At 36.7% G+C, this 15436-nt stretch overlaps 2 protein-coding genes across 4 annotated transcripts in view; both read right to left on the bottom strand.

The window, feature by feature from the left end:
- The window catches only part of PTPRB (protein tyrosine phosphatase receptor type B), a 125095-nt gene extending 111587 nt beyond the window's left edge, over nt 1–13508 (bottom strand). The window contains exons 1-3 of the mRNA XM_004006460.6: nt 13427–13508; nt 11798–12193; nt 1956–2206 (exon numbers count right to left, since the gene is read on the bottom strand). Of these exons, the coding sequence (XP_004006509.3) occupies nt 1956–2206; nt 11798–12193; nt 13427–13481 (702 nt within the window). The 5' untranslated portion in view covers nt 13482–13508. The remainder of the gene's footprint in view (nt 1–1955; nt 2207–11797; nt 12194–13426) is intronic.
- Nucleotides 13509–14157: 649 nt separating this feature from the next.
- PTPRR (protein tyrosine phosphatase receptor type R) overlaps nt 14158–15436 on the bottom strand; it is a 278703-nt gene continuing 277424 nt past the window's right edge. For all 3 annotated transcript variants that reach the window (XM_004006456.6, XM_060412780.1, XM_042246912.1), the window contains one exon: nt 14158–15343. In XM_004006456.6, the coding sequence (XP_004006505.2) occupies nt 15250–15343 (94 nt within the window). In that variant the 3' untranslated portion in view covers nt 14158–15249. The remainder of the gene's footprint in view (nt 15344–15436) is intronic.

The raw sequence follows: 15436 nt of genomic DNA, 5'->3' as shown, positions 1-15436 counted from the left end.
TGGAATGACTGATGCTGAAGCTGAAACTCCAATACTTTGGCCACCTGATGTGAAGAGCTGACTCATTGGAAAATACCCTGATGCTAGGAAAGATTGAAGGCAAAAGAAGAAGTGGGTGGCAGGTGAAGAGATGGTTAGATAGCATCACTGACTCAGTGGATATGAGATTGAATGAACTCTGGGAGATGGAGAAGGACAGAGAAGCCTGGAGTGCCACAGTCCATGGGGGTCTCAAAAGAGTCAGACATGACTTAGGGACTGAACAGCAGCCACATATACACAAAATACACACATCAGAACAGAAAAAAAGTAGATATAAATATTTAAGCTCAGCTCTAAGAATCCTCTTATAAACTGGTGTTAGAATGCAGTTTTAGTCAAGGCACATTCAGCCAGAATGAGAAGGTGCCCCACCAGGAAGTGTTCAATTTCCCAAGCAAGTGGTGAAACTGTCACTGACATCAGTGGTTGAAAGGGCTCAGGGCTTGGAGATTTAGGGAGACCCCAGGGCTAGTTCATGATGACACCCTCAAGTAACAGCTCTCCTGCTCCTTTCCCCTGTCTTTCCTTCCCACTTTCCAAGCCCAGATATATCTGAAACCATGAAGATCAAGCTTGGATAGGTGAGTATATAGCTGGTGAGATGTGAGAGAATTTGAAGACACTCCCTTTTCCCCTATTTCAAGACCAAGCTTGGTGGGGTGATGGAAGGGAGAAGCTAACATTTCAATTGAATTTAGGGTTTGAGTTATTTCTTGAAATGGTATTTATGCTAATAGGCTGACAGTGATTATTGAGCTTTAAATTGATTAAAGAGTGTCCAGAAAAGTCATGAGGCCTTCTGAACTCTTCAGAGATAATGCAAGAAATAGGTTGGAGGGCAGATTTATAGCACTGGCTCTATTTGTTTTGCAATCAATAATGAGGTATGGGTTCACTAGCCAGGAGTCATGTGCAATTTTAATTTCTGCACAATGCAAAAGAAAACAGCACTAAAATGGTTAAGTCACATGCATAGTGTTGAGCTTTTACTTTCTTTAAATTACTTGGGTTGCTTTTGTGTGTGTTGATGTGCTCAGTCATGTCTGACTCTTCGTGATGCCACAGACTACTGGCAGCCAGCCTCCTCTGTCTATGAAATTTTCCAGGCAAGAATAATGGAATGGGTTGCCATTTCCTCCAGCAGAGAATCCTCCCGACCTAGGGATCGAACCCGCGGTCTCTGCATCTCTTGTATTGGCAGGTGGATTCTTTTCTGTTGCACTCCCCGGGAAGCCCTCAGGTTGCTTATTATGAAACAGCTAAATACTGCCAAATGAAACCTTAGCTTTTAAAATGTGCTTTAATTACAGCTATTGTCTAAAATGATGGCCTAAAACCCTGAATGGAAAGCAAAGCCAAAGAGGTGAACACCTGAAATGGAAACGCTATGTGAGCAGATTCACAGCCGTGTCCTGGCTGCTCCTCAGCCATTTACCTGTCCTCTTGTGGATGCTGATGTAGAATTGCTATGAGACTCAGCTTATCCTTGCCCATCTTCACAAATCTGTTATAATGATTCCTGAATCTTCCATTGCTTTGTGACTCTCTCCCCTCCCTTACAAGCATAAATGATTGTGACCTATATGCAGGGGGATCTGCAAGTTACTGACTGTAATTTTTACTTCCTGATTTTAATTCTTGTAAGACTATGAACCCTGACTTCAGTTCAGAAATGTGGCCAGTCTACAGGAGTTATAATTATCTTCAGCTTATAAAGGTGTAGCCATTTAAATTCTACCTCCAAGATTGTCTCATTATGCAAAATGCCTTCATATACAATTAACAACAAAGACACAGAGTGCCTCATCACCCACTTGAATAGCATTATTTCCAGCAAAGCCAGTCTTTTCAAGCAATGGGCTTTCTGAGGCCTTCCCAAGACACACTCCATACACTCCTTTCTCCTCACTTACCTCTTCCGTGGTGCTGGAGAAGGGTGGAGTAGTCCAGGGAACCCAAGATGTCATTCCAGCCATCCATAGACTGGGATGCTCCCTCTGGCTGCTGTTCTGGCTGTAGTTTTCCGGGGTACTTCTGGTGAAGGCCTCGGTGGTATTTCTAATAAGGTGTCCCGGGCTATATGGAAGTGCATTAAAAGTAGCGGGGGTCTGGGGAGGAGCTGTGTTTCTAATGCTCCTTACCGAGACTTCAGTTCCCGGGCCAGCTGAAGTAAAGAAAGGACAGGAGCTAAAATTACCCTCATGTTCTATACAGTCTTCATATAAAAACAGTTTTTCTTAGAAAAAGACCGCTTTGACAATGGACATGTATTTTTCAGTTACACGAAAAATAGAAGATAGTTTGAGTGTGACCATACTCACTTGCCCTGTCTGTGTCACCTGTCTTTTATCCATCTCTCCAGTTTACAAGGTGCAGGGAGAATTATGGAAACTGTGCTATCATGGTTAAGCACAAAAAGAGGCTCAAGATGGAAAAGGCCTTTTTATAATTTAGCAAGATGTAAATATCAGCTGTTCTCTTAAATGTTAATGAAATAACCATGACCATTAAGCATCTTTTCCTTGAGATGTGGAGGATTGTTCAGGGTACCCTGGATATGCGGTTGCCAGATGTAGCAAATAAAAATATGTGATGCCCAGTTAAATTACTATTTCACATAAATAACCAAAGGCTCAGTATATTTAATATATCCTCAATATACAACATTACAAAGATTATATTATATTGTATGCTAGGAATATGCTTATACTAAAAATTGTCATTTATCTGAAATTCAAACGTACCTGAGTATGGTGTATTTTATCCAGCAACCCTACCTGTACATCTACTAAAGCTTTGATAAGTGTTTGGACATTCTCCCTAGTTTCTGTTCGCTTTTATCTTCCTGAATTCTGTGCCACTAACTGTCACTGCCATTGTGCCTGGCATATCTAGAGATGTACTCTTTCCTGGGATGTCTTCTATAGGACAGATCCAGCTGTACTATTAGTAATATGCCTTTACAACAGACTCCAAGAAGCAGTCTTAATTCTGCACTATTAATTGATTTAAGTGCTAGAATGTCCTTTTACACAGATACTATTGTTGGAATGCAAAAAACTCTATGTGTGGAGATTAGTATTTTGGCTATTTCGAGCTTTGGCCAATGTCAGTCCCCTGAGTTGATTACTACCTAAGACAATTTTAGCTCTCATATCCTCAGAAAGAAAAAAGGTTTAATGGTGAGGTGAGGGCAGAGACAAGCTTCCATATACCTAGCATGTAATTACGTGCCTTCGCATGTCAACCTATGTTTACTCTTCTTCACTAAGCAGCAGTTGGTAAGTTCTCTTCTTGAGAACTATTTTTTTTAGTCAGTTTATAGAATTAATTCAATGGATGAAACAAGACTTTCCTCAAGTTAGGCAAATGATCAAAGCACTCCTGAAATTTCTTTTGCAGATAACATAGTTTATCACCATTGCAAGTAGCTTTGGGATGGATATCTTATGGAAAAAATTCTGCTCTTCTGTAACTGTCTTTAATTAACCTTCTAAATGTATTTTTAAAACACTCCAAACCAAACAAGTTCATTTTCCAGTTTAGGACACCACCTTTTTCCAAAGAAAGAACCTACAGAATATTCAAGTCTGGTACCCCTTCATTTTGTGTCTATGTTTTAACTTGTGCTATTTAAAAAACAGGAAGGAAACTTCAGTCTTAACATTTAATTTCCAAATTTTGTGAATTTCAAAACAAACTTTGCTAGGCATCACAATCTCTTTGGAGCTTGTTGGAACATTGAAGCCTTACTACCCCACTCCCTACCTCCAAATTATGACCTAGTATATCTGGCGTGGGATTTAGCACACACATTTCTAATACATTTCTCAGGTGTAATATACATCTAAATATATAATTTTATCCATATGTACAATATGAGCCAAAGCTGAATTCTAATCATGTCTTATGTGGGAATTGAAGAATTATGAAGTAGATGAAAAGAAAGAAAAACCCATCACAGAAATATATAAGGTGATTAAAATAATTTCACCTTTCCATTGCCTGAACTCTTTGTTGAAATGAGTGTTATGAAATTATACTAAAAATAGTAGTTCTCTGTGTGTTTTGGGTTCTATAATCCTTCTGATGTTCTTTTAAAAGGTATATACATTTTACAGTTTATGAAATAACAAGATGTGTTTTGACAAATGCAAGGAAAAGTTCCTACACAATGGAACAATATGTTGAAGCTATTTTTAAAAAGCTTTATTGTACCATTGCTATTACATTGTTTCCACATTATACACAATTCCTCTTAGAACACAATTCAAACTAAGGCGGACCATCCTAGGTCCAATCTAAGAAGTTTAGTACTTACTGTAGAAAAAATAAAGCTTAGCACTTAGAGCTCACCTATAAGATGATTTGCAATGACTATGTCATATCAAGACCATATTTCTAATAAATTTCTTTAAAAAGAAATATACATTTTAATTTATTAATTCATCTATGATTGCCTCAGAAATAATCAATAATAGAAATGGAATTTTTGCATAATGATAGTGGAGACAATACACAATTTATTAGTTTCCCTCTTTTAAATGATTAAAAAAATGTTCAAGCATATTGAAAGCAAGAACTTGAATAAAACTCATTTTGAAGATATAAAATTTAAACTATATTGACACTTTCTATTCTGTAGGAAGATGCCAAATGTAATGTGCCCTTTAAAAGTGGGAAAGCAATCTGGAAAAGAGATAAATGAAACAGAAGATACCTTAGAATATTGATGATTTGTATATATATATTTATACATAAATATTTAAATTAATATACAAGATATATTAAATAAGATTTGACTAGAATAAGGTGAAAGGTCTGGGCATTATAATATTCTGAATAATTATTAGAAATGTTAAAATGAATAAAATTTCAGAAAATGTACTCAATGAAATAAAGAATACATTTAAAAATACACACGCCTAAAATTTGAAAAAGTGAGTTAGAAAGTAAAAAATTTTGAAAAGAGTACCAAAGATGGAGAATTTACAAAAAATAGGAGGCATAACAATCAAGAAGGCATAATCAGGGTTTTTTTTTTTTTAAGAAACTTAAAAAAGATGCAAGATTAGAAAAAAGTAAAATTAATAAATGGAAATTGATACCAAGACATAGGATAGTAAAACATCAAAGCATAGCATAGTAAAAAATTTAGATTAAAAAATGAAAGTTTAGCCAATCAAAGAAATGCTTTTCAATAGCCAATTATTACTCAACTACTGTACTATGGTTTGTTATATGACGGTGAGCCTGGTTTATCCTAATGTCCCATGTTTTCTTTTGGGAAAATGCACATGCAAACAATGGAAAAGGATAAAATGGTGGTGTAGAAGGATGGAGGGATAAGAATGGTTTATTAATTCATGGCTATGAGGTTTTGGGGGAGACATGCTCAGCCAGAGCCTAAACAGGGTTAGGGCAAAAGCAGGTGGAAAGTGGGTGAACAACTTTGCATGCCCTGGCTGGCTCATCTGTTAGGCACAACACAAACACTGCCTAGGGCTCACGATTTTTAGGGTCCATCACATGATTTAATTTCTTTGAAAATAATTTTTAACAAAGAATGTTCAGGGTCAAAGAAAATGTTAAATTTTTTTTCACACATTGTGAATAAATGAGAATGCTAGGACCCATGATAATCTATTAATTTATTTCATTTCTTTTTCCCCAATGGAGGAAGGAACCCACAAAGATGTAAGAGCACAGGACCCATGAAAGTCATATGCAGCCTTGGGTGTGCCCTAGTAAGTTTAATGATGTGTCACAGGCTGAAAATCGTTGAGCAACTCCGGATGCTATGTTAGACATTTTTCAATGATCATAGAAAGCATATATTAATACTCAATGACCAGATGATTTTCAATGATCATGTAAATAAATGGTTAATTGCAAAGTCCATGTTGTTATAATGATGCAAGGAGGAAACTCTAAAATGTCTGTGACAGCCAATTTGGTCAGAGTCTGTGTATACAAAGACACTTTCTGTTTTGCTTTGTTCATTTCCCATCAAACTCTCTGTATTTACAAGCACTACTACCAATCACTAGAGGAAATAGCTGCTAACACCCAGTGTCCCAAGAGTATATATGATTGCTTACCTAGTACAATGCTTATGCATTTTATTCCCTCATCCATATGACTACAATGAAACAATTACTTTAACCAGCAGGTATATCAAGCCAGCCAACAATATGATTTACTTCAGCAGTGAGATCTCAGTAGTGATTTTACTAACTCAGCCATATCAGGGACACTTGAAAATATGTCTGGAAAAATTTGCTTGTCCTCAGACAAAAATGAAATCTGAGTGAATGAATCTGTAGCAGATGTGGAATAAATGTTGATTGGTTGGCTGACATATACAATGTTACTCTTCATACAATATGAAACATCTTAGTGAAAGTAACAATTTTAGACAGTCATCCTGGGTGTTTATACTTGTAAGGAGACTTGGAATTCCTTGGAATAGGTATCCAAACCATAGATGGAATTTTGTACTCTTCATTTGGAAGTCCTAGAACTATTTGAGTGTGGTTTACTGTCAATAGATTGGTGCTGGTGCTGTGGAACCCCTTTTCAAGTTTAGAATGTTTTTATTTTCCTGTCTTAAGGATTATTTGCTTAGATATGCTTGCAAATATGTAATATCCTTTGAGAAGATTTCTCTGTTTCTCATGTAAAAGAGGGGGCCCAATGAATGAGTTATTTTCCATATCGTGTAGGTCCATAAAACTTCAATAATTCAGTCCCCGTAACCTGTGTTGTCTATTTGTGGGGCTAAGACTTTTCCTGTTGGAATAGATAATACTGTAACTGTTAATGGCTTGGTGGGTTTAAAAATTCTGCTTAATATGGGAAGAAGAGAAAACCAATAATCAGGACTTCATTAGTGGTATAAAAATATCCTTAGCTTTCCTTAATTGTTCCTATTATTCTGATGCGCATGCTCAGTCGCTCAGTTGTGTCCAGCTCTTTGCGACCCCATCCATGGGACTTTCCAGGCAAGAGTACTGGAGTGGGTTGCATTTCCTCCTCCACGAGATCTTCCCAACCCAGGGATCAAATCCTTGTCTCCTGGGTTTTCTACCACAGAAGAGCCACCTGGGAATTACTGTAATTCTGATATTTAACACCTTTTAGAAGTTGAAACACATTTAGCCAGCACTTGTTGACCATGGGAACCATGATTACCTTTAAAGGAGATAAAGATTTCTAAGTTATGATTCCTGCTCTAAAGAGGTTTATAGCATAATAGTTGAGTCTTTCTAACTTTTTTCTTTTGCATCTCCTGTATATACAAATGACTTAGTCATGGAGAAAAAAAATGTTTAACTGAATTTTAAGTGAACTTTCCTAGGAATGTACAAGTACCCCTCGCCCAAAGTGTAGGCTGATATAATTTTCCCTTTAGTTTATAGGATTTTTCCTAGCAGGAAGCCCTTAGGAGTACCATCTTTCAAGAGTTTGTAAATTAGAAATTTGGACCTCAGAATGCATTTTTACTCTCAGAGCAATAATAATCTTAAAAAGTCAAATGTGTCATTATATAAAATTGCTATATGCCTGGGAGTAGAATAAAATTTGGTTTTTCCTTATTGCTTTATTGATGATTGCCTTGCGTGAATTTATAGAGACTGAGAAATGACGCACAAAACATTTCTAAATGCTATACTCAGCACAGTGACTCCAACGATGTGGCTATACGGAGGAAATATTTGAATCTGTCAATCACTTGTTTTATTGACATATTGCTGAAGGTAAGATGGTTCCCAGAGAGCTGGATATCTGGCAACTGACTGACAAAAGAATATATAGGAAAAAGGAAATTTTGTCATTTTAGCCAGATATATTGGCATTTTGGAAGCAATGCTTTTTATTACTCTCTACTCAGAATAATAGCTATAAGGCTCTAATTTAAAAAATTGATCTTAAAAGTTTTTTTTAAAATAAGAGTCTGTCTACCATATACATTATTATTTTTTTGTAGGAGGGGATCCAAAATGAATTTGTGTAGTATATTCTTTAAGGGTAAACTTAAAATTCAGAGGGAATGGTAAAAAATCTACATCCATCTTTTCTTTAACTTGGTAATCTACTATGATCCTGGTGATCCTGGTTCTACATAATCTATATACTCTTTTTAATTGGATTCCCACGAATTAGGTCCCATTAAACTCTATTCTGGGCTTCTCTTGTGGCTCAGCTGGTAAAGAAGCTGCCTGCAATGTGGGAGAGCTGGCTTCAATCCCTGGGTTGGGAAGATCCCCTGAAGAAGGGAAAGGCTACCCACTCCAGTATTCCGGCCTAGAGAATTCCATGGACTCTATAGGCCATGGGGTTGCAAAGAGCGACAGGACTGATCGACTTTCACTCACAAACTCTATTCTATTTGTTCCATAAATGGTTGTTTTAAGGGGTTTTACAGAAATATATGAAAAGTTGAAAAGATAAGTTAATTTTACATTCCTCTCCTAATAAAAATCATTGCAGGTGCACTGATTATTTGAGGAAATCTGACCCTAGTACAGGCTTTTCTCTTAAAAACCTTCTTATTAACTTTTGAATCGAATTTTGACCCACTTTGGAAACTTATTTGATTCATCCTATTATAGAGGGGCTTGAGTAAAGGAGAGGAAGAAGAAAAAAGACATCTTAGAATGAAGCACAGTTAAATTATGACAAAATTCAGCGGGCATTCAAAGAAATGTTTAAAAAATTTAAGAAGTATCGAGTTAAAAAAAAACACTATCATTTAATGTGACACCCTGGCAAGAATATATATTGGAGGAAGGGATATTTTTTTTTCTACTCACACTCTATTATAACCAACTATTTACTTATTTGCCTTCCCATTATCCTAAGGAGCAAGATATATTTAGTGATTCTCAGGTTTGGCTGCATATTGGAAGTATTGAAAAATATAATTCCTGAGTTAGTTGACCTAGAGGATGAAGCCAGGATATTAATACTATTTCACGTTCCCATTGTATTCTGATGTAAAGCTTGGGTTGAGAATCACTGGTGTAGGGTACTTTGGTTACTAGCACAAGTTCTGGCACCTAGCAGGTAGTAGAGAAATATTACTTAAATACTTGAATGGCATTATGAATGTTTATTCTATGAAACAAATAAGAAATATATAGCCCAGGTTTTGACCTTCACAAGTATGCTTTTACTGATGAGCCTAATAAAAACAATACATCCTCTGCATGAACAACGTGCATATTTGTGCTACTTTAAAGTATAGTACTTATTAACTCTTAAGAAAAGGCATTTGGAGTTCATTCATTACAAACATCTACATGAAATTGAACATTTCACAATGAACTCTCTAGAAAATCAGTGAGTGTTCATGCTATGGGTCAACCAATATCATTCTGTACAGTTAGAGAAGAAAAAAGTCTGTTGGCCAAAGTATATGTTGCACCTATGTATACTCAAATATAAGATACTTTTTTGTATTGGAATTGTTCCTATTTTAACTCTGCTTTTTCTAGAGGTCCATTTTTTTTCCCCAACACACATTATCAGGCATTTTGGATATGGCATGTTCAGTGGTTAACTGCAAGTAGTGTATTATATCTAGTTTACTTTTGAAATGAAGTATATCATTAGACATGTTTTGTGTGAAGGTTAAAAGAAATAGTTTTTCCATGGATTATCTTCCATCTTGAATAATCCATATCTATTGAATTCATATGTGCTTTTTAAAAGTTCTAATGAAAGAATATTCTTCTAAGGTCTGATTGGGAGTTGGGGAGGAATCTCACTGCTTGGGTATAACCATACACCATACAACCGAAATATTTACAATGTTCCTGTGTTGTTTGGCTTCCCTAGTGGTTCAGAGGTTAAAGCGTCTGCCTGAAATGCGGGAGACCCGGGTTCAATCCCTGGGTCAGGAAGATCCCCTGGAGAAGGAAATGGCAACCCACTTCAGTACTCTTGCCTGGAGAATCCCATGGCGGGAGGAGCCTGGTAGGCTACAGTCCATGAGGTCGCAAAGAGTTGGACACGACTGAGCGACTTCACTCACTCACTCTCTGTTGTTTAGGATAGGCCTAGCTAGATGAACTACAGGAAAGGAACTGTTTGAATGGTGCTATGTGATGTATTCTCCCTGATAAAGTTGAATTTCATAATTAAATTTTATATTTTCTATCTTATTCTCATATCAGAAGTTTTTATAAGAACAGATACTCTTCTTGTACTGTAGAAGAGCCCATTTAATTGGCACCTACTTAGATGTTTAATTTATCAAGTGAATGAGTGATGTAAAACTGTTCAAAGATCAGTGTGGTGAAAAAACTCATATACGTCTCAAAAATTAAGACCTAATAAAAAGATTTAAATGTACAGTGGATGCTGATCCTGAAATGAGGCTATGAATCAAAATTATTTGGGGAACTTTTAAAAAAACATCCAGTATCTTGTCCAAATATAGGTTTCTTGGAATCAAATCTTGGAAACAACAATAAAGGAAGAAATGATGGCAATGACTCATTTTACTCCTTCTTTACACCAGGTGATTTTGAATGTAGCCAACTGGGCAAGAATCCTATGGATGAGCATTTGGAAACTACTATAAACTGGAACGTATATTGGACAAGGTATCAAGAATTGGGTTCTCAACAAAGTCCTACTGTATAGCACATGGAACTCTGCTCAGTGTTATGTGGCAATCTGGATAGAGGGGAATTTGGGGGAGAATGGATACATGTGTATCTATGGCTGAGTCCCTTTACTGTTCAGCTGAAACTATCACAATGCTGTTTGCTAATCAGCTATACTCTAATGTAAAAAAAAAAAAAAAAAGGTAAAAAAAATAATACCTGGGTTCTAATCTATACCTCTGCTTCTTGATTATTTGGGACAATTCACTTTACCTTGACAAATTTTAATCTTAAGGAAGGACTTCATTTCTAGATAATTCTCCTGTTATTTATAGCTAGTATATAGCAATTCTTTTATCCTCCATGACTTCCTAAAGCAAACCTCTAATAAAGGAGTAAATAGGCAATAAGATCATTAAGTAAAATAGAAAATTAAGCTGTATTGACAAATAAAAATTCCTAGTCTAGGACTGAACTGTATGTTGTACCAGAAATTTATGCATGTGTATACAAGTTTTTATATGTCCATCATCTAGGTTATATTCATCAATGACCAACAAATTAGAAGATTCTATGGCTGCACATTGGTTCTTAACATTTCAAAGATACTACCTCCAAAAAAACTACCCCTAAATGTTAGTACAAGAGATTTGCAAAAGCATAACTTATTATCTTCCCAATTTTATCAAGCACCATTCTGATGTTCTAATAGCTCCTCATAATCAGAGAACAGAAGTGTCTACATCAGCAAAATTATTAATTTCCTTATCATTGCCTTTAGTTATTACCTGTGTATGCTTTACACAGATTTACATTCCCATATCTAGTAATATATAGCCTAAGTGCTTAACGTTTGACACAAAAGAGAAGCTCAAGAAATATTTTTTGAATTAATAGAAGAAGCAAGAAAAAAAAAAAAAAAGAAAGGAAGCATGAGAGATAGACAGAAAGAGGAAAGTTGGGCTTATTTTAACGAAGATAATGAAGATTTCCAAGTTGGTGTGTACCACACAATCCATTTCCATTAGCTTATGAATCTTCCATTGGAATTTTGTTGGAGCATGTGGACTTCCCTTGAATGCAAAACAGCAAGATATTTAACAGAACTTTCAGAATCAATTCTGAAAGGAAGAACTCACCTTTTTTAGAGCAGAGGCTTTCACTGACTGGCTTTCCTTCCTCGTTGACATCTATTTTCATCCAGCTATGGAGGTACTTTCTGCCGTTCTTGACCACTGCCCTGGAGCCTTGTTTCTTGAGAAAGAGAGAGGCATTTTCCACCTCAAGGAACCCTTCCTTCTCATAGCAAGTCCATCGAGGAGCCTGGGAGCAGGGGGCAAAGATGGCGGCCCGGCCAGGGCCACCAGAGGAATTGGAGATGCCCAGGCACAGAGCAGATTTAACATGAAGGAGCTTTCCATCCTCAGTCCACATCCACTGCTGGTTCTGGTTTGTCCTACTGCACAAGTCCATGACCACTCTCTTATTTTTGAAAAGACACTGTTGTTTCTGGACATGGACAATCTGAAAACCCTCTGGAAGATGAGAAGCTCATCAGTGCTATGCAACAAACCATAAAACCCACCAGAAAACAAAGTAACCCACCCACAAATCAGCCTGGTCAAAATACAAGGTTGACTTATCTTTTGCAATTGCTATCATTTAAAGTGAATAGTTCCAGATTCAACACATGTGATTTAAAAATCCCAAAGCAAACAATGCAAAAATGTCACACTTAGCTTCTTTTCTTTTCCTTTCACATGGTTTAGGGAAGAAAATACGCCCCCATTGAAATAATGAAAGGAAGCTTGGAAAAGAAACTAAACCATCCAAAGAATACGGTGAGATATTTTAGCCTAAAGATTTAAATGCTAAAGTTATATAAAATCCAATTCCCATTTTAACCATTTCACTCCTTCCACCTCACCTCCATTCTCCACTCTAAAGAAACACTCCATTTTCCAATTCTTAAGTTACCACTGCAATAAGTGTTTGTATACAAATGGATGAGTTTGAATACAGTTTTTGAAAATTAAGTATATTTATCCCAAAATAAAACAAAATTTTCCATTTTTTCTAAGCACATTCTCCTAGCTAATAGTAACTAATTAAAGTATTGATTACACAAATCAAATTTTTATAATACTATAGAGAGGAATTTTTCTATTTTGTGACAGTATCTACAGTCTTCCCTCAAATGCTAATAAGAGAAAACTGAATACCCAATTGTTAAACATCAGATTAAAAAGTGAAATATTCAGGCTCAAAAGCCATCTTCAAGGTGCTTTTACTTAATTTTCTCAGCTATTCCATTAAAATATTCAGACGTTCCAAATAACAACTTCCAAATAAAACCCACCACAGTTCCTCAACTCCCTTTAATTATAAATATTTTCTTTATTTAACACAAAGGAAACCAAACTATAACTTGACAGAGAAAAAGCAGAAAGATGCCACAGACAGTTGCATAATAATATGTTTTCCCCACCTTGGGGTTGCTTTAGTTTCTGCTGTTCAGATGCCATTTCAGGAGCTGCCTGAGGCATTTGGAGGACACCAGAGGAGGCCATTTATTTTCTTTTGGGGAGAAATCTCAGCAGTGTGGGCATCACAGGCTCCTTTTATTCCCCCTCCTCATCGTCTCTGGCTAAACTGCCATGGAGACCTGGCTCCATTTCCGCTTTGTTTCACACACTTCTCAAAAGACAGAGACTCCTTTGCTGGCTATTGAAGAAATGCCTCAGGAAACTTGAGGCAGACCCACTCACCTGAGTTCACGAAGATGAAGCAGGTAAGAATCGCCATGTAAAATTCAGCCTCCATTTTCCACTTAACGACTGTTCATGCTTTGCTTGGGGGAAAAAAAAATTCTCCCAGATAAGAGAAGCAAAGACTAGGAAGGAAATGTGCCTTCATGGTGGGGGGAAAAGTCAGTGACGAGCACTTCCTCCTATTGAATTGTTTGGGGGAAGTTTTACACCAGTTGTCCTTTTGTCTGTTTCCTTAGAAAGAAGGGATTATGATTACTTCTCTCTTTTTTTAATGTCAAAAAAAATTCCAGCCCCCAGGAGCAGAATGAAATGTGTAAGTTTTCTTCTACCATCCCTTGGCCACACGACTAAGCTCAAGAGGGAAGAAAAGAATTGTAATCTTAGGTAATTCAATGTTCCTACAGCATTACATCTCTTCAGGTGATGTGATTCTGCCAAACAAACACCAACCACGTAATTTATGAGGGTCTATGACGAGGGATATGAAGACATAAACATGTACTGTGTGTCTAATGACAGCTGGAAGTCTATCGAGGAAAACCACATAATGATGGCACTTCTAGATCACTATCACTCAAGTGATGGCAATACTACATTTTGAAATTGTCATCTCTACTGGGGAGAGGCAGACTAAAATTACACCCATCACACTGTTGACTTCAGGCTTTCCCCCAGAGATAATGGTCTCTCTCCAAAGAAGAAAAAAAAAGCACATGCCTTACTCAGCATTTAGTATTAAGAGTAGTTTATTGGCAGTAGGAAACAAAGTCAACATAGCTGCATTAAAAATTCATATGTGAGCAGAACATCTAGTGTTTGCTGAGTGTAGTGTTTTTTTTTTTAAACTTTGTCTCTTGAGGAGTAAATCGTTTCAGAAATTTAAGGATACCCATGGCAGCATCCTTTTAAAGAACCACTGGAAATGGGACAGGTTACATCAATTTCAAAGGCATCTGCCTTTTACTGGGAGAGAGATTTCAGGTAAACATTATATTCAAAAATTCTTTCTTAGTAAAAGAGAGACAAGTATTTAAAATTCTTAATACATCATAGTTGCTACAAATTTGTTTTTCCCTTTGAAAGTAAAATGACTCACAATGTAGAAATACAGTGGATAGAATTCTGGAGCAGAAACCACCTCTATGCTCAATAGTAGAGAGTAAATACATATATACCCAATGACAATCATTGTGCTCTGTAATTGTTTGATAGGAGGTACTGATAAACACACATTTAATAGGTAATATTTCAAGACACATTTCCATATAAAATAGTTACTGCTTTTGATTTTTTTTCAAAAACACAGACTTATTTGTTAAAAATCCATCATCAGTCACTTGCAACTTTAGCGGCAAGATTCTGGTAACTGAGAAGGAATTAGCACTTAAAATAGGAACAGTTTAACAACTGACAGTCCATTCACAAGACAGATTTTGCAAACATTAAAGCATCTAAACACACAATAATAATTTCTTCAGCAGCTCTTCAAGGTATCATCTGATGACATATATTTCATACATATATTCTGTGTGGCAGATAGTCAATACAGACCAAACAAATTCCTCCTTAGCAGTGTGAGAAATCAACCAAACCTCCATCAGCAGAGGACCTTCAGAATAATTTAGGGGATGCTTACAAGTGGATTCCTATACACAAGAGGCTGGAGGACTTGAATATGTTGCCATCTTTCACAATCCATGCCCTGACTTGGCTTCATGGCTTCTCTTCCCTTCCACTGCGGGAAGCTCCTTCCAGAAGCCTTGAGTGGGTAATCAGCTAACCACCCCTAGAGATCAAAGGTCTGTTAAGTCTTCAGAGAATCACTGGACAGTCTCTGCTGAAAGTCTGCTCTCGTACAGGCACAGAGCATGATGCACAAATTCATACTGCTCACTGGTTTGGACCATTCCACCCCTGCAAGGAAGAGATAGTATAAGTTATTGCTAACATCCCACCATCTCAAGTAATGCAGAGACCACCCTCAAGTGAAAGTGCTGTGCCAAAGAC

The sequence above is a fragment of the Ovis aries genome, chromosome 3 (assembly GCF_016772045.2).
Source record: "Ovis aries strain OAR_USU_Benz2616 breed Rambouillet chromosome 3, ARS-UI_Ramb_v3.0, whole genome shotgun sequence".
NCBI classification, from domain to species: domain Eukaryota; kingdom Metazoa; phylum Chordata; class Mammalia; order Artiodactyla; family Bovidae; genus Ovis; species Ovis aries.
This window is presented reverse-complemented; position numbering and strand designations above follow the sequence as displayed.